General features: G+C 33.7%; 2 protein-coding genes across 4 annotated transcripts in view; both read left to right on the top strand.

The window, feature by feature from the left end:
• mmm (missing minor mitochondria) overlaps positions 1 to 21108 on the top strand; it is a 129172-nt gene that overhangs the window by 4020 nt on the left and 104044 nt on the right. For all 3 annotated transcript variants that reach the window (XM_075371445.1, XM_075371444.1, XM_075371442.1), the window contains exon 3: positions 17884 to 18081. The gene's annotated coding sequence lies outside the window, so the exon portion shown is untranslated. The remainder of the gene's footprint in view (positions 1 to 17883; positions 18082 to 21108) is intronic.
• On the top strand, positions 439 to 813 carry LOC142328321 (histone-lysine N-methyltransferase SETMAR-like). The gene has a single exon (XM_075372027.1). The coding sequence runs from the start codon at positions 439 to 441 to the stop codon at positions 811 to 813; it is 375 nt and encodes a 124-aa protein (XP_075228142.1).

Here is a 21108-nt window from a genome sequence, read left to right as displayed (position 1 = left end):
ATATGACAATATCAAACATAAATCTAAGAACTAAAAAGAAATTCTTGAAAATCATTTTTATATTTAAATATTAGCGGGTCTGAACACAGTTTCACACATGCAGGGCCGTCTATTGGCTACTTACAAAGACACTGCAGTTGTTGTTTTGATTCATTAGTTGTTTGCTTGCCAGTGAATGCAGATCGCAATATCCGTGACAATCGTTTCTCCTGCCAGTTGTGAAGTCTGTGCTAACACAAAGAGCAAAGATTGTGCAGTAGATGAGCATATTTGAACTGCTATCAACAAGATGGTAATTTGTTTTCCCACATTGTTGCAGGCGACGAGATGTGGATATCCTACACCAACACAGAATAGAAACAATAGTCAATGCAGTGACGCCATTGAAGTTCCCCAAAACCGAAAAAGTTTAAGCAATCTCTGTATTTGAATTGAAAAATGTTAGTTACTATTTTTTGGGATGAAAAGGATGTCATATTGGTTGATCTCATGGAATGTGGATCAACAATTACAGCTGATGTGTACTGCGAAATGCTTACCAAACTGAGACGTGCAATCCAAAATCAATGTTGTGGGAAACTGTTGTCTGGCATAATTCTCTTTCATGATGATGCTCATCCTCACATCGCTGTCATAACCAAGAAGATTCAAGATTTTTGTTGGGAACTTTTTGACCATCCTCCATATAGTAGTTCTGGCTTTGCACCTAGTCCCTACTTCCTCTTTTTGCATTTGAAAAAGTGGCTTGGTAGACAGTTTGAAAACTATGAGGAACTCAAGACTGCTGTCAACCAGTTCAATTCCCAGCGGTGAACTTCTATGCGAAGGGGTTAAAGAAACTGGTGCAGCATTACGAAAAGTGCTTAGAACTGAATGGCAATTTTGTGGAAAAGTGAAATAGATAAATTGTGAAAAGTAAACCAAAAATTGTAAGTAAAAACCTTTTCTCATGAGTTAATTCTTTTTAATGACCATATGACCCTTACTTTATGAATATGTCTTGAAATTATGGTAGTAAAACATGGATGATTAGAAAAATGGAAAGGAAAGAAGTACAGTCCTTTGAATTATGGTGTAATAGAAGGAAGTTCAAATTAGGTGGGTATGTGTAATCTGAAGTAAAGAGATCTTCGCTCCAGTACCAGCAGAGAGAAATTTCTAATAGAATTAAGTAGATGAACAAGCTGGTGGGGTGAGTATTTAGGTTCTGTTAATTTGGTGGTAGAGTGTATGTTGATAGAATGTTGGAATATTTACAATTTTTCTATTCATATTTTCATATAAATTCTGTTCAAGTTTCAAATGAAGTTATTTTCAGTATCAGTAATATATAAGGCTATGTATTTTCTTCCTTGGTAATGTATCCACAGAGAAGTTAGTGATTATCATTTAGTTTGAATTTTGGATGCAGTAGTTGAACAGATGTACAACCATATCAGTTGCTGAGATTTCTCAATCATGAAACTCAGTGATGATCTTTTCATCATTGCCGGAAGAATTTTCCTTCCTTAATACATAAACTTGAGTATTTTACTCCTTAAATGTGTCTGAAATATTTTTTATTTTTAAAAAACAAAATTATTTCTTGTTTTCTGGATTCTCCTCATTGGATATAATCTACCCATAATATTCGTATGGTAAACCCACATCTCAAAAGCCTCCAACTTTCTTCTGTAATTTGTCATTATCCTTTTCAGCATATATTGCAATAATGTTTAGAAAACATAGTGTACATGAAATCTCAGCTGAAATTTGAAATTCTGACTAGCAAGGTGAATCTTCAGGAAGGCTGCACTTGCTTTCATTCATTAGTTTGTTCATTGTTTATATTATGTTATATTCCTAAATACTGTGAGTTGTTTCTTCTATAATAATAATAATAACAACAATAATATAAATATCATTATGTTGTAACAGTGTAGCACTAAGCAATCATGAAGACTAACAAAAAATTAAATTTTCAAATAATCTATGTGATTTTCACTAATCTTTTCTTTAAAAAGTCTTTTAGCCTTCCAACTATACACCAAGAGGGTCTTCCACTATGAAATGAAGTAAAAATCATCAAAATCATTATATTTAGTTAAAGAGTGTAGTTTAAAACATATTTAAAAAGTTCATACAAACTGTAATCTCTACTCTTTCAGTAGTTATTTTTTATTAGGAATAAATTTATTTTATCTTTGATCTGTATACTTGTTTTTGAGGTTTACCAATTAATAACCTGTTTTGATATTTTGCCATTAGTTATTACAAGATTGAATTTTTATCTCATTAATTTCTCCTTTAAATTAGTAAATATATGGATAAGCGATTATCATTTATAATTTAGCCACATAAAATATTAGTAATTGTAAGAGGAGTAAGGAGCCTGTTGGGTAAATTTTAAGGTAATGTATTAAATTTGTCATACCATGTCAAAATCAACCCTCAAATTTTATAAATTTAGCATTTATTAGCTCAATAATATGATTTTAGGTTAGACAGGTAGTTGATCTTTAAGTAGTTTAAAGGTTACCATGACGATTCAGGTTATTTATTTTAGTCATATTCATCTGCTCTTAATGTTACAGTGTTATTTTGTTATTAGTTATTGCATTATTGAATTGATCTTAAATCTAAATACCTTTTTAAAAGTAGAATCATCATATTTATTTTAAAGATTCACTTTTACAAGTGAAGTGAATTTTTAAAAACTTAAAAATTTACTAATTCTTAAATAAATATTTTGTTAGGTTGTCTTTTAGTAGAATTGATTTAAATTAATAATGAATATTTCTAATATTAATAATTTTATAAAATTATTGTTTTAAAATTTTAGTTTAATTAAATTAAATTATATTAAAAAAAAAAAAAAAAACTCCATTTGAACAATGAAAGCAACGTGTAAGTTTATTATTAATACAACTTTATTTTTTTATACAAGGACTATAAACTATAACTAATTTTTTATGTTTGGAAATATTTAATTACCTTTACTTTACAAAATGTGTATATGTGTTGCATTTACATAATAGTTTTGCATGCTAATATTAACAAAAAAAATTCAGTTTTAAGTTAAATTTAAATTAATTTGTAAGTAGTGTCTAAATGTGCATGGTGTGTATAAATGCATCCATATTCACATATAAATTGTATCAGCATGTATATTTGTTATTTAAAAAATGTAATTTTTGAAATTACCAACTTTAATAACCTTTTGAGGACTTTACAATAATTTATTAAAAGCATCTTATTCGTAAAATTTTAGTTTATAGTTTTAAAAAGGATGTACACTGTTTAGTTCTTCATTAATAATTATTGAGAAAAGTAATCTCTGTTAAAATTCCATGAGTTTTTGCAATTGAATTTGTGGTTTTCTTGTTTATAGAGCCAGTCTGAATGGTACATAGCATTATATATTATGTATGGTGAATGAGTAATCTGACCTTCAGTGCATGCACTTAATGCATGTGTGTGTGTATGTGTTTTAGTGAGCTGAAGGTACCTTGTTCCTAGATTGTATATAACCCAGAAGCGAGCTACAAAGTGGTGAAATGTCTCTATTTTATATGATTTAATACAATTTATTAAAAATATCTCATTATCATTTGTAATTTTCTCACAAACCATATTTGGAAATTAACACAAAATATTTAATCGCTCCTAATTATTATGTAGAAATAAAGGAAATCCAGAGAGCATTTAGTTAGAATTCGGCAGAACATCCCTGAGTGGGAGAGAATCATGCATAATGTATCCTATCCCTTGTTAAAGGCACCAACTTATTGTTCATTCCAAACCACACCACTCACCTTTTTTTTTTGAAACAATCTCCACTGCTCCACATCATTTGTTTTTTTGTTGAATTTAGTGTTTTTTTACTTAGAATGTTTCTTCAATTTTTTATTCATGTTCTCAAATCTTGCAATCTTAATTTAACATACTTTAAGATAATAAAACGGTCAACAGTTCTGTCATCATACTCAAAAGTGATAGTGCATTTTTTCTGTTATAGAGATATATTCATAAATAGAAATGGTTTTAGGCAACTTGACATGAATCACGTCACTTCTGAAAATTAGACTGATATTTTCAAGATCTGTGCATTCTCAGATAAGATCTTGTGACTGGTTATTAAGAAACGTAAAAACGTTACTACGTAAACATAGTGGTTTCCCCATTTTTATTTTTTCAATAAGCCAAGTATATGTTTTTACAACTGTGTACTAGTGTATAGTTTTACAGCTGTGTTTTACTGCCTTAAATAAAGATCTCTGCAAGTAAGACACATTCACTCTATTCACCAGAGAGATTGGCTTGTATAATAAATATCATTACTTTAAGGAAAATAACTATTACAGTAAGGAAAGTAACTGCAGTAGGTGCTTTACATGTGAACCATACATGTTTTCCTGTGCTTTTCACATTCACAATTATAATAAACACTGTAACAGTTATTGTAAAACTAAAATATTAGTGCTTCTTTATTGAAGCAATGCAATAAATACACCTTCTTTAACTCAGGAGAGAAAAGGTTAGTGCGGATATGATGTTAGTGTATGTGAACTATAACATTGCATTTGCTTTGTAGGGAGTTTGGTTCAGTACACTAAAAGATGAAATTACTATTATGTTGTTACGGTTTTAATTATAATACCTAGCATTAATCAGTATTAAATATTAAAATATTGATAAATATTTTACAACAATAATAATTTAAGGGTAAAACCTGGTGTGTAATAGTGAATCTGAAGTTAGTATGAAGTTAATTAAAATATGTTTTAAAGAGATCAGTTGCAAGAAGTAGCATATTAATGATTAGAATACATTATATGTATTTTAATCATTCAGTTTTTTCTAGATAGAAAAATCTACCTATTTAAAAAAATCACTTTTTCTAGATAGAAAAGATAATTTTTTAAAATTAAATAAGTGTAATTATAGCAGGACTAAATAACAACTAAGAAATCCTTGAGGATATAGCATGTAGTAGGTAACAGAGCAATATCAACAAAACTTACATGATATTACACTGGCAATTATTTCTATTGCAGCATGTTCCACAACACTTCTTCCACAATATATGCGGTATTTATGAGTTTTAACGGTTGATACTTATCAGTAAGGCCCGGCAGTCGCACAATTATAATCATTTTAATTTTAATATTGCTATGAGCTTTCACGTGCTAATTAAATGTTGAAAACTGAAAGTAACAAGTCAACAAGTAACAAGAAACAACTGACTAACAAGTAACAAGAAAGTAACTGAAGTAAAACGTTATGTAGATATCAAAATCAAATGTCAACCTAAAAAATATTCAAGAGTTAGGCTAAAACATTGAAACGAAGACGAAGATGTAAATAAAATTTTTTCAAGCCTATCACCAACCTTTGTCCCAAGGGGTTGAAAAAATGGGGTTTCAAATACAAAAAAAACATCATACCTCCCGTAATAGGCACAGTATCGAAACATTACCTAAAGATTTTGTCTAAAACAATTTTTGATATGACCAACTCTTATGGCAAGGGATGACCAAAATGTTACTGGAATTGTAAGAAGATAGGGAGGGCTTGTCATATGCTAAACATGTGAAACTTTTTTCTCAAGCAACCATTGCCATATTGAGTAATTTTGAAATTTTTCTTAACTTTAAGGTGGAAATCTTTTCTATCCTCTACTTAATCCGGTACTTAGAACCGGTGAAATCTACCTTCGTCTTCTGGCACGCCAAAAGGGATTTTTTAAACAGTGTCTGTAATATATTACTGCTTTTTTATATCAATATTTTTAAATGAATTGTCAAATTACACTAATTTGTACACTTTTTTAAATATTATTTTTTAAATTATAAATTTTTATTTTGTAATTTAAATTACTTTTTTTTTAATTTTTATTGTCCTGTAGTTAGGAGTAAACTGCTGAGATTTGAATGGAAACGAACAAATCATCTACAAAGAATTTTCCTGAAATTTCAGAAAAATCTTCTCCAAGAAAAAGTATTACATTTGATGATGTCACAAATGATTCTTCCACCAGACCTGCTCAGTCTCATGTAGATGTTAGTAGGCCTAGTTATAGTGAACGTAAAAATAAAAGAGATTCTTCCAAAAAATCTATTCAGGTTCATCTTGGTAAATAGTTCAAGTGTTGGTTATTTTAAAATTCAGTAGTTTTGGGAAAAAATATTAGTAGTTTTAAATGATGCTCAAACATTGTCTGTAATTAATAATACAGAAAATGGGATAGCTTAATATAAATCAGATTATTCTATTAACTATTATAAATATTTTCATGACAATATGCAGTTTCTAGTACTTCTGAAATGTTACAAATAATTTATTACTGAAATCATTCGTATTATTACTGTTTGTAGTTGATCTCTTCTAAAAAATTCAGTCTAATTTTATTAAATACACCATTATAAATAAGTTACACATCTACAGTTCTAAAAACATACATAGTCCTGGTTATTGGTAAACTGCGGTCTTTTCTGATTTGATGGTTCTGCAATTCATGGAATATACCAGTGAGTAACATCCAAATTGTAACAACTTGAAATAAGGTAAAATTCCAGTAATTGAAATCAGTGTTAATTAAACCAGTTTTTCAAATTACCTAAGTTAAGAAGCAGTTCACTGTATGGTGTTGAGTTGTTTTAGTTACTATTGATTATAGAGTTTGTGTCACTTTTCAAAAAGGTTTACGGGTGTATTATGTCACTAACTATACCAGTAATTGTGGACCAGTAACCCACCTTATATAATCATATTTACCTCATTTGGGGTTCAATTCTCATTGTCTCTGGCATTTTCTTTCATTGTTCTTATCTTTACTAAGATGAGTTGTTGGGGTTATGACTTTTAAAGAATAAAAAAATAAATACTAAGGAAATACAACATAACATGCTGGAATATTATGAAATTTTCCTTGAATTATCAGTTGATGACAACTGATAATTATACCCAAATTGAAAATAGTTTAACAATATTTGAAGTAGGTTTGGTATTGCCGGTAGAATTCCCAGCACATATTTTTGAACACCCAAGAAGGAATTAAAATTTGATGAGGAGTATAATTAAGTCTTACAATGTGAGAAAAGGTTTGGGAAGCTCAAATATGCTAAATCTTAGGTTATTATGAGTTTGAGCATTATTTATGAGTTATTTTTTTATCAAAAAATTTGATTACTTTTTTGATAAGTAGTTTGTTGCTTATGTGAATCTTAAATTATTAGAATTTATCTAAAAGTAGGTAAAAGTTTTGGTTAAATTGATTTTATTAGTTTTTCTAATTTTCATTAAATTTCACAAAAATGGTTGAAGTTTATTGATGAGTGGCAATTGAAATTTATTATCGTTTAACAACATAGTTTATCCTATTTAAAAGAGAAGTCAGTGTAGTAACTGATTCAGAGAAATATTTTATATAATTTTATATGTTCAAGATCTATGAGGTAAGCAAATCTATCTCTAATTTTTTACATCACCGATGTAATAGTATTTTATGAGCAGTAGTCTGACAACAATTTCATACTCTTGTGATACACACAGATTGCATTAAAATTTCTGCAGGTGGTGGCGTATAGGTCTTATTGTGTGCTTAATTTGGTTATTGGAATACTGTATTCTGTTTACTGGAATACAGTCGGCCCTCTATAATCATTTTATTGCTAAAATGACTATTTAATTAAGCAGATTATATACTTTATTATAGCAGTGCACACCCACTTCATTCTTTTAACTTATTTTTTGTTTCTTAATGAAAATATTGTTGCTGAAATCTGCACTTTAAAATCTTGTGTTTTAAGTCTTGTTATAAAAAATAAAAAATGTTGAAAACGTCACCTTCAAAAATTTCAAAATGCCAGCTAACTTAATTTTTTAATCTTCAATATCATTGTAATTATTTGTTTGATAAAATTTTTTCTTTTACAAAATTTATTAAGCATTTTATTTTGAACAAAGTGACACTTCATTTGTAAAAATTCATTGACAAACAATCAACTTATTGCAGACAATTAACCTGGCAGTACACTTGCGCACTGTAATGTGCAAGCTGATAATTTTTTTGCATGTTTTTATTTCCTCAACTAAAGTTAATAAAAAATATTAATAATAAATAATAATAGTAAATTAATAAAAATTATAACTATAGAACTTAAAACTTCACCGCAGTAGGGTGTCCCGTTGGTGCTCCTGCGAATTGGGAACACAAGATTCCCCGGCACTACGAGCTACTAACATTGCCTGTGCGATGTCCTTATGGCTAATATCTACATTGTTAGTCTTTAAGTTACTAATTGTTTTTCTTCAGTTAATCTATTCTCTAACTTACAGAAGTCAGACTTGACACTCTCTAGTTCATGTCTAAGTTCTGTACATAGGCTAGGTCGCTTTCCTCAATACAATACATATGATCATCCATTTTTTTTGTTTATTTTTTTTTGTCTTCAGTCATTTGACTGGTTTCATGCAGCTCTCCAAGATTCCCTATCTAGTGCTAGTCGTTTCATTTTATACCCTCTACATCCTACATCCCTAACAATTTGTTTTACATATTCCAAACGTGGCCTGCCTACACAATTTTTCCTTCTACCTGTCCTTCCAATATTAAAGTGACTATTCCAGGATGCCTTAGTATGTGGCCTATAAGTCTGTCTCTTCTTTTAACTATATTTTTCCAAATGCTTCTTTCTTCATCTATTTGCCGCAATACCCCTTCATTTGTCACTTTATCCACCCATCTGATTTTTAACATTCTCCTACAGCACACATTTCAAAAGCTTCTAATCTTTTCTTCTCAGATACTCCGATTGTCCAAGTTTCACTTCCATATAAAGCGACACTCCAAACATACACTTCCAAAAATATTTTCCTGACATTTAAATTCATTTTTGATGTAAACAAATTATATTTCTTACTGAAGGCTCGTTTAGCTTGTGCTATTTGGCATTTTATATCGCTCCTGCTTCGTCCATCTTTAGTAATTCTACTTCCCAAATAACAAAATTCTTCTACCTCCATAATCTTTTCTCCTCCTATTTTCACATTCAGTGGTCCATCTTTGTTATTTCTACTACATTTCATTACTTTTGTTTTGTTCTTGTTTATTTTCATGCGATAGTTCTTGCGTAGGACTTCATCTATGCCGTTCATTGTTTCTTCTAAATCCTTTTTACTCTCGGCTAGAATTACTATATCAGCAGCAAATCGTAGCATCTTTATCTTTTCACCTTGTACTGTTACTCCGAATCTAAATTGTTCTTTAACATCATTAACCGCTGGTTAATGATGTAATGTTGGTTCCTGTACATGTTAGCAATTGTTGTTCTATCTCTGTATTTGAACCCTAATTTGTTTAAAATGCTGAACATTTTATTCCAGTCTACATTAACGAATGCCTTTTCTAGGTCTATAAACGCAAAGTATGTTGGTTTCTTTTTCTTTAATCTTTCTTCTACTATTAATCTGAGGCCTAAAATTGCTTCCCTTGTCACTATACTTTTCCTGAAACCAAATTGGTCACTCTCCTCTCAATTCTTCTGTATAGAATTCTAGTTAAGATTTTTGATGCATGACTAGTTAAACTAATTGTTCTGTATTCTTCACATTTATCTGCCCCTGCTTTCTTTGGTATCATAACTATAACACTTTTTTTGAAGTCTGACGGAAATTCCCCTTTTTCATAAATATTACACACCAGTTTGTGTAATCTATCAATTGCTTCCTCACCTGCACTGCGCAGTAATTCTACAGGTATTCCGTATATTCCAGGAGCCTTTCTGCCATTTAAATCTTTTAATGCCCTCTTAAATTCAGATCTCAGTATTGTTTCTCCCATTTCAACTTCCTCTTCTTCCTCTATAACACCATTTTCTAATTCATTTCCTCCGTACAACTCTTCAATATATTCCACCCATCTATCGACTTTACCTTTCGTATTACATATTGGTGTACCATCTTTGTTTAACACATTATTAGATTTTAATTTATGTACCCCAAAATTTTCCTTAACTTTCCTGTATGCTCTGTCTATTTTACCAATGTTCATTTCTCTTTCCACTTCTGAACACTTTTCTTTAATCCACTCTTCTTTCGCTAGTTTATAGAATTTCTTAATTGTCTGTAGTTCCTTTTACTTTCTTCATCACTAGCATTCTTATATTTTCTATGTTCATCCATCAGCTGCAATATATCGTCTGAAACCCAAGATTTTCTACCAGTTCTCTTTGTTCTGCCTAAGTTCGCTTCTGCTGATTTAATAATTTCCTTTTTAACATTCTCCCATTCTTCTTCTACATTTTCTACCTTATCTTTTTTACTCAGACCTCTTGCGATGTCCTCCTCAAAAATCTTCTTTACCTCCTCCTCTTCCTCAAACTTCTCTAAATTCCACAGATTCATCTGACACCTTTTCTTCAGGTTTTTAAATCCCAATTTATATTTCATTATCACCAAATTATGGTCACTATCAATGTCTGCTCCAGGGTAAGTTTTGCAGTCAACGAGTTGATTCCTAAATCTTTGATTAACCATGATATAATCTATCTGATACCTTGCAGTATCGCCTGGCTTTTTCTAAGTGTATATTCTTCTATTATGATTTTTAAATTGGGTGTTGGCAATTACTAAATTATACTTCGTGCAAAACTCTATAAGTCGGTCCCCTCTTTCATTCCTTTTGCCCAGCCCGTATTCACCTACTATATTTCCTTCCTTGCCCTTTCCAATGCTTGCATTCCAATCTCCAACTATTATTAAATTTTCATCTCCTTTTACGTGTTTAATTGCTTCATCAATCTTTTCGTATACACAATCTACCTCATCATCATCATCATCATCATGGGCACTTGTAGGCATATAGACGTTAACAATCGTTGTCGGTTTAGGTTTTGATTTTATCCTTATTGCAATGATTCTATTGCTATGCGTTTTGAAATATTCTACTCTCTTCCCTATCTTCTTGTTCATTATGAAACCTACTCCTGCCTGCCCATTATTTGAAGCTGAGTTTATTATTCTAAAATCACCTGACCAAAAGTCGCCTTCCTCTTCCCACCGAACCTCACTAATTCCTACTACATCCACATTTATCCTATCCATTTCCCTTTTTAAATTTTCTAGCCTACCAACCTTTTTTAAGCTTCTAACATTCCACGCTCCGACTCGTAGAATGTTATTTTTTAATTTTCTGGTGACCCCCTTCCTTAGTAGTCCCCACCCGGAGATCCGAACGGGGGACTAGTTTACCTCCGGAATATTTTACCAAGGAAGGCGCCTCCATCATTGCTATATGAAAATGCAGAGAGCCACATTTTCTTGGAAAAAAAGCAGCTGTAGTTTTCCATTGCTTTCAGCTGCGCAGTACTCGGAGGACTGAGTGATGTTGATATGGGCGTTTAAGTCATTGTGACTCACGCCCCTAACAACTACTGAAAGTGCTACTGCCCTCTTTCAGGAATCATTCCTTAGTCTGGCTCTCAACAGATACCTCTCCGATATGGTTGCACCTTCAGTCCAGCTACTCTGTATCCCTGAGCACTCAAGCCCCGTCACCAACGGCAAGATCTCATGATTCATAGAGGAAGTTTTTGTTTATATATTTTCCATTTTATTAATATTTTCATTTAGCTTACTAACATTTTTACTCAGGCTTTCTTTCACACTTTGTTTTATACTCTTACTCACCTGAGTTATGGCAATAATGCCCTTATTAATAGTTGCTATTTTACTAAATTTTCCAATTATAAATACAAACACCCAGGAATAAAAAATAAATAAATAAAAACACTTAAGAGCTAAATATTAATGCAATCGACAGTTTGACAATACGTCAGATATCAAAACAAATAACACAAGAATAAATCAAATAATAAGCTCTCGGTTACAACTAATCAACAACTTTAAACAAACATAAACTACTGTTAAAACCCGATAAAACCCTCAATATCCCACTTCTGACACCAGTGCCGTGTGTTACGAACAGGATATTGAGAGATTAACAACTGAAATTATTTATATAATTACAATTTATTAGTTTAATAACGCAAGTAAAATAAGACAAATCAATAATAATTATTTTTTGCGGAGGGAGGTGAAAATGCATTTACGCACGGAGTGTCGGCCTCGCGTTGATGGTATTATCCAATCACTATCAGCAGACTACAGATTAAAACCACCCGCCTTTTTACCAGAACTCGACCCGGAACCGTTTAACACATTACTTCCGGTCGAGTCCTATACTAGCCTGATTAGGTGCTACCTAATTTTCAGGACAATCCATTTGGCGCTGAGAATGTTGCCGACGAATCGGCTACACTTTCCCAGCTGCTCAGTCACGGAGCATCATCGCAACCACGTTGTGGAGGCTCAGTGCTCCGAGATCCGCCTCTAGTGTCCCTCGATCTGCCGTCCACCGAGCACATTTGAAAAAGGTATGCTCTCCGGTGTCCCGTACACTGGGGCAATAGAGGCAGTCGTGGGACGGCGCTTTCCCTATGACATGGAGGTAAGCGCGGAAGTATCCGTGACCTGTTAAAAATTGGGTCATGTAGTACTCCACCTCTCCATGCCATCGCTCCGTCCAGGTCTGACCAGAGGGGTAAGCCTTGCAGTCTATCGTCCTCTGGTCTCGTGGTCCCAGGTCTCTTGCCATGCGAGAAACGTGCGAGTGAGTTCCTCGTTGGCAATGGTCTCCCGGGCCATTTTCGACCCGTATAACAGGATGGAATGCACCGTGGACATCAGCAATCGCCTTCTGCTAGCCTTCGGTCCGCCGACATTCACCATGAGCCGGCTGAGAGCAGCTACGGCTCTCGCAGCTTTGTCAACGGCTGTACGAAGCTGCTCAGTAAAGCTGAGTTACCGGTCAATCATCATACCGAGGTACTTTGCGGCCGGCTTGGTCTCGACAACCTCTACCCCGACCCGCGGGGTGAGAAGGGGGTTCTAACTTCTTCGTTAGAACCACGACTCCGTTTTGTTGAGGGCTAGAGACAATCCATGGTCGTCCAGCCAGGCACCGACTCTGTGCATGGCTCGACTGAACCTCAGTTGGGCGCGGTCTGCGGTAAGTAGCGCAACTTCGTCAGCGTACTCAACCAAGACAGATTCTTCAGGTATCTCCAGCCTCACAAGCCATTATAAACGGCGTTCCAAAGGTCGGGGCCGAGAATCGACCCCTGCGCCGCCCCTGACGTGATCGTATTCCTACGTCAGCCTGTCGCGGTCTCGTAAATGAGACCACGATTCCTCAGGCATGCGTCCACCATTCTGAGGAGGTATTGAGGCACACTGAACGAATGCTCCAGGGCCCGAATCATATCGCTCCACCGTGCGGAGTTGAAAGCGTTTTTAACGTCCAACGTAATGAGAAGGACCACTCGTCGCGAAAAATGATAGTGGTCCTCTGTTCGCCGCACTGCCTCAACAACCTCTTGAATTGCGTCTAGGGTTGACCAACCCTGCCGGGAACCGTACTGGTTAGGTGACAGGCCACCTGCCCGATTCATCGCCGCAACCAGTCTTTTCTTTAACAGCTTCTCCAATACCTTCCCAGTTGTGTCAACCATACACAATGGGCGGTAGGAGGACGGCGACTCTGGATTTTCTTTGCCCTTGGGAATTAGCGCAAGACGCGCGGTCTTCCACCTTCAGACATGTATTATACACGTCTAGTAGAAGACGCGACCTGAATAATATTAAATTTTTTTTTTTTCGGAGGGAGGTGGAAATGCATTTACGCACGGAGTGTCGGGCTCCCGTTGATGGTATTATCCAATCACTATCAGCAGACTACTGACTAAAACCACCCCCCCCCCCTTTCTACCAGGACTCGAACCGGAACCGTTTAACACATTAATTCCGGCGGTCGAATCCTCCTATACTAGCCTGATTAGGTGTTACCTAATTTTCAGGACTATCCAAATCAACCTTTTTGGCCCTGAGAAATAATAACAATAATACAATGACAACAATATCAATAAATAACAGTAATAAACAAATAATAATAGCAATCACAACCACAATAATAATAATAAATGTCAATAACAAACAATGATTACATATAAATCAGAATCTAACGTAAGGTCAGAATTTATTTACAGGCAGTTAAATATTAAAAACCAGAATTCAATCCCATTGACAAAAGATATTATCATGATTGCTAATATTTACACCTTTAACAACTGGTGGTATTACTCTGAAGGTAAGATTAGTTTAAAGTTCTTTAACTGAAAATACATTCCCTGCTCACAAATAAAACTACCCTGTAGTTTATGATTTGAGTTTAGCACTTTTTTCACTAATTGTCTAATGGTAACTCGCCGACCAACTTTTCTGTATTCATGTCCTGTCCACACTAGAATCCTTGTGAAGCCACATTGAATACATCAAGCACCCTCTCTCTTTTTCCTGTTTAGCCTCCGGTAACTACCGTTTTTAGATAATACTTCATAGGATGAATGAGGATGATATGTATGAGTGTAAATGAAGTGTAGTCTTGTACATTCTCAGTTCGACTATTCCTGAGATGTGTGGTTAATTGAAATCCAACCATCAAAGAACACCGGTATCCACGATCTCGTATTCAAATCCGTGTAAAAATAACTGGCTTTACTAGGACTTGAACGCTGGAACTCTCGGCTTCCAAATCAGCTGATTTGGGAAGACGCGTTCACCACTAGACCAACCCGGTGGGTTACATCAAGCACCCTGCAGTATAACACGTTGACAGATACGCTGTCTTACAGTCGTGTCGAACAACACGCTTATACTGGTTTCTTCAAAACTGAACTTAACTCATCTTTCCTGGAATATTTATATTCCTATCCTCTTGACCTGCAGAACCAAATCCAAGTTGAAGCGTGAGAATTATCGTCATAGTCCTTACCTTTTCCCATAAACTCCTACCCTGGTTTGGGGTCTGGTAATTCTTCTCATTGAACAATATCTGTTTAGGTGTGTCAGTATTACCAAAAAATGTTTGTTAAACGGACCTATTAGCCTAAGAAAAAGGGTCTTGTCTGAATTCCTATCATTTTAATTTTCTATTACTTTATTCTTAATTGGCAGGATCCATTACTCAGGTCTGTTATAATACTATCATTGCATTTTTTTGTCAAAACTTCATGGTATTCCATAAATTATTTACTAAGAAATTCAAACTAAAACCTTGTGATTTAAAAAACCTTAATAATGTTTTTGACATCTCTGCAGCATCAAGATCTTTGGTTCATTGAATTGAAATGTAATTAATTGTGTAGCCCAAATGATGAATCGTACACTTGACATTCAAATGAGGTAACAACGTTAAGAATTGTCTAAAAATCCTTCATGCTGTTTTGGAAGATTGTTGAATAAAGATGAATTTGATTACTGACATGAATTTTATATGTGTCATGGGTGCTTGCTCTGGTTAAAGTTGATCAAAATGCAATCGATGGTGTGGCCATTTTTGAAATTGTTTGAAGCTGTTTATGAACTGAGATAGTAACCTATTTAGATTAGATAACCATTAATGAAACATGGATTTATCAGTACTAGGTCGTTTGAAAAGTTTCTTGGGCTAATACAGAGCTAGTGCAAGTATGAATTATGGTATTTGTCAAGTATGATTCTTTGGATGACGTGTGGCAAAATTTCAGACAAGTGCATTTAATTGCTTTTGTGGTAATACAGAGTGATTTTTTAGTCCTGTTACCCAATTTTAAATGTAATTTAAGAAAGGGAAATTTAGGTGGAATAAAAAATGTATTTGTTACTTACAAAAGAGATTTAATAAAAAGCTATTACATAATTGTTAAAGAATATGCTCAAAATACCCACCGCTTGCGGTTATACACGCACGGACTCTTTTCAGCATATTAGCAGAAACCTTTTTAAGAGTTGCATTGAAATATTCGTGATTAAGTCTGTATAAGTTCATCAATAGTGTGAGGATTGTTTTTGAAGGCCTCGGACTTAATATAGCCCCACAAAAAATAGTAAGGAGATGTGAGGTCTGGGGTCCTTGGAGGCCATAAGCCCTTGCTTATTATTCGATCATTAAAGAACTCTTGCAGAAAATCCACGGTTTCTCAAGACGTGTGGCATGTAGCGCCGTCTTGCTGAAACCAGCAATACCGTTCTTGAGGTTCCAGGAGGGACACTAATTGGCGCACAATATTCCTGTATACTTTACCATTTACTGTCTGTTCGAAGAATATGGGGCCGACTATACGATGACTAGATATCGCACACCACACACCGATTTTTTCAGGATGCAAAGATTTGTCTTGTAAAGCGTTAGGATTTTCAACCGACCAAATTCGACAGTTTTGACTGTTCACATAACCATCGAGATGGATCCAAGCTTCATCAGTAAAGAACTCTGTGTTTAAAAATTCGATTCCGTTATCATTTACGAGAGACCTAAACCAACGGCAATATTGCAATCGCTTGTTTAAATCTGGAGGCTGAAGCTCTTGGACTAATCATACGCGATACGAATACAATTTCAATTTTTGTAGTAGCTTTCTGAACACTCGAATATGACAAACCAACTTGCGTGGAAAAGTTTTCGTAAACTTTTCCGTGGAGAATTGAACAATCTTGTTTTCACATTCTCTAAAACGTCATCTGTCACGTGAGTTGGTTGACCACTACATTTTTTGTCGCAAACACTACTTGTCTCTCGAAATCGGTTTGCTAGCCTAAAAATTGACTTTTTTTCTGGCTGAGGAACACCAACAAATTTAATTTGAAATGATTCTTTTACACTCGCGCACGATTTCGTAGCAAAATATTGTTCAAGAATGAAATTTCGTTGTTCTATGGTAAAAGACATTCTGTTAAAGAACATGACCGGAAACGGCACAAAAGTTTATACAGCTTAAAGAGAATCAACTCACACTGCCTTATCTATACCGGTTGAGTAGCGCTACCAACTTCGTGACACAAAATAAAATTTTCCTTTCTTAGAAAAAAATTACCAGACATTAACAATTGGACTAAAATCTTAAAAAATCACTATGTAGAATAAAGTTAACAAGTTTTGAGATTTTATGAAAAATGAATAAAATGAGCTTGCTGGCATTGCAAAAATCTTGATAGACCACATCCATTACGTTTTACATGATGTCGTATTTGTTGATGGTTGATCAAAACTACATTTGACTGATCACTTCTCCAGCATGTTTAGACATATTTAAATGTGATTTTGCTGAGTTTTTCTGATATTTTATATCTGCACATGAGACATGGATTCACCATCGCACACTAGAGACCAAAGTATGCCAAAAAAAGTAAAAACTGTCCTATCTTCAGGAAATGTCATGGCTACATTTTTTTAGATTCTCATGGTATGGTGTTTGTAGATTACCTGGAAAACAGCAAAACCATTACTGGGGAGTATTAAGCTTCACTATTGGATTGATTGAAGAATACTATTTTGACTAAATGTTGACATCTGACAAAAAAGAAGTGCTCTTTAACCGTGACAATGTGGCTACACCCATCAAGGAATATTGCTCCAAAACTCCATGATATATGCTTTGAAGTGCTTCCACGTGTGCTGTACTCATTGGATTTGGTTCCAATTTACTACTTCCTCCTACCAAACCTGAAAAATGGCTTGCTGGACAAAGATGAAGTTCAGATTATGAAGTCAAAGCAGAAAACAACCCACTTATTTTGCAGAGTTCGACAAATTGCATTATATTGAGGGTACTGTACGAATATGGAATTATAAGATGAAGCTACAAAAAGGGAGGGTTTGCCATTTTTTTATAATGACTTGTGACTCGTACATCTGGTTTCCTCAACTGTTATGGTTATATGATTTAACGAATATAATGTTATTAATATTATGTTTATTATATATATTCTTTTGGTTTTAAAAAACCAATACAAATTAATTTTCAGCTCAGCTTCGTAAGAGTGTGCATAAATTTCCTGTAGCCCAAAAGTCTGCCCATAAGTCTTCTTCTGGAAGTAGTATTGTAAGTATTGGAAGTGGTGGAATTAGAGATGTTGCAGTGACGGATGTATTAGAAAGAGGGATTGGAGGGGGGACTGTAATACAGAGTCAGACTGTTGATGTAGAAGATGAACCTAAACCTGGTAATGATATTTTTACTTTTAATTGATACCTTCAAATCAATAATTTTTTCAGATTGCATGATACTTGTTTAGGATTAGTTTTTGCTGACGGACACAACCTATGCACCATACTTTTCAACAGTTAAAAAAACATTTTTAGTGTGTATCTTTGCAATACAGCATTAACACTGAGCTGTTGGTTTATGCTTTTTTGAAATGGAGACTTTAACTCTATACTAATGATAAAATATGGTTCCTTTACCGCAGTACGAAGCTATGTAGACAGTTTTTAATCTAGCTTTTCATGAATCTTATAACATAATAAACCCAGTCATTAATAATGAAATTTTACGTGCTTATGAAGAATGCCAAGCCTAAACAATATTTGAACCTGGAACCTTCTGAACGAAAGGTCTGAAATATTCAGCTGTCTGCCATAGATGCTGACAATTATGAGAGAATACCGTTAGCTAATCAGAGGAATTTCAGATGATAATTCATGTAATATTAAAAATGTGGAGAATGAATATATAAAAATAATAAGTTGTTTAAAAACAATCATTTTATAATAAGAATTAGGGAATTTGAATGTGGTTTAACATACATACGTACGAGGTCTGTAAATAAAGTAATGAGACTGGTTCAGAAAAACATTTTATTTACAATCCAATAATACATGGACTCAGTCACCTTTGAAATAGTTCCCTTGGGAAGCCATGCAATTACGGTTTTCCCACTCTTGATAGCAGTGTTGGAACTCAGAAACCAGAAATCCTTCAAATGTTCAGTTACATTTTTTTTTCTACTGTTCCAAAATTGTGTCCTTTGAGAATTTTTTTAAATTCTGGAAATGGAAAAAATCGCGGGGATTCAAATCAGGTAAATAAGACTGTTGAGGAACAACTACAGGATTATTTTTCTGTGTCAAAAATTAATTGAGAGTGCAGTGTGGTAAGGTGCATTGTCATGATGCAGCATCCAGTTGTCTTTGATGGCTGGTCTCACAGGCAACTCTTTTCTGCAATCTTTCAAGAATTTCTGGGTAAACATTGATTTACAGTCTGTCCTGTAGGCAAAAACTCCTTATGGACAATGCCATTACTATTGAAGAAACAAATTTTACCGTGGTTTTGATTTTTGATTTGCTCATTTTTGCTTTTCTGGGACGTGGTGAGTTTGAAGTGTGCCACTCCTTGCCCTGGCGTTTTGTTTCTGGGTCATACTCAAATATCCAAGATTCATCACCAGTAAAAACATTTTTTTAGAAAATCAGGATCGGTTTCAATTCACCTTAGAAGATTGCGACACACTTCCACCCTGTTGTTTTTCTGTTCAACAATGAGGTTGTTTGGGATCAATTTTGTACAAACTTTTTTCATGTGCAATTTGTTTGTCAAAATTTGATGGATTGTATTTACTATGGTTCAAATTCAGTTCTGCAGTCATTCTGACAGTTAATCGCTGGTCATACTATATCAAGTCTCTGATTCGCTCAATGTTGTTGTCACTTTTTGATGTTAATGGTCTTCCAGAGTGCAAATTGTCTGCAACTGATTCCTAGTCATCTGAAAATGCTTTAAACCGCCTAAAAACTTGGGCTCATGAAAAAGTGTCATCTCCATATGCCCTTTTCAGTTTTGAAAATGTTTCAGTAACATTCTCGCAGAGTTTAACACAAAACTTGATTCCACAACATTGCTCATAATTAGTATCACTCATGTTTGTAATGCACAACAAAAACTCGTTTCATGAAAAGTTTGTTTACATCTGATGTGGCAACAATAGACTAAAAATATTAATACCTAATATAAATCAGCTGTTCATATAACCATTTGTTTACAGTAACTTTACAGTGTTGCTATTTTGGCTGCCAAAAAAAACTAGCTTCATTACTTTATTTACAGACCTCATATATTGAATTTATTGAAGTGAATTTCTTTATTTATTTAAGACTTTGGAAGTCTTAATTCTATTTTGATGGTCAAACAATGGAAAGAAGTTACTGCGTGATGATCACACACAAAACAATATGAAATTGAAATTTAATTTAACATACTTCAATTTTATAGAAGAGTTAAAAAATGGAGAAGACATAAATGTACACAAAAATACTTGGAATAGCCGCCTATCCCAGTATATCATGATAGAGATCATACTTTCTCACCATCTACCCTTTTCTTTTGTCTTGATCTCTTCTTCAGCACTATGGGTGAGGTTTGGCCATGATAGATTCTCTATGCTGAGAATGCCAGGACCTGAAGAATCAGGACCTGAAGAATGTTCGTCTAGTAAGGATTACCTGGTTTGCTGGAATACTCTTATTTTTTGTCTGGTGTTTGCACAAAATCCTACGGGGTAAAGCTAAATCCAAGTAAAAGAAACTCCATAAAAATTTAGGAATGTTAATAATAAAAAATCCATCATTTTGGCATCAGTATAAAAGTTTTTAAAAGTTAAAAAAATTCATATTTTCAAAGAGAATACTCTATTAACCCTGTCTTAGTGTAATGCACCACACTGCCATATAATAGAACATGATTTAAGCATTAAGCTGAAGTTGAGTATTAATAAATAAAAATCAAGATTTTTTTGAATCATTGCTTTGTGGTTATGAAAGAGGACATACTTGTGTATCACTAGATGGTAGTTGTTATTCTATGGAACCTGGTAAGACCTCAAGCACAAATAGTAAAAGATAACATTTGACACTTATCTTGAGCTTAATAAATTGTCATCATTTTCATTATTGATTAGAAGACAATTCATCTTTAAGTAATTATATATATGATTTATTACTTTTAGTAATAGAATTAATTAAAAGATATTTTACTTGATATTTGCTTTATTATTTACCAGTTTTAATGTATTTATAGATTTACTTTTTATATGTATTATCTATTTAATAAATAAATATAAGATTATTAGCTATTTATAAAATACCAATTTTTATAACTGTATGCATTTAAGATCCTCCTAGAAGTATCATTGCACAATTTGCTACTCATGTTATTTGTGCAAAAAAAAAAGAAACAAAATGATTATGCTGCT

The sequence above is a fragment of the Lycorma delicatula genome, chromosome 7 (genome assembly GCF_047948215.1).
Source record: "Lycorma delicatula isolate Av1 chromosome 7, ASM4794821v1, whole genome shotgun sequence".
NCBI lineage: Eukaryota > Metazoa > Arthropoda > Insecta > Hemiptera > Fulgoridae > Lycorma > Lycorma delicatula.
Note: the sequence above shows the minus strand (reverse complement) of the source record. Positions and strands in the feature narration are given on the sequence as shown.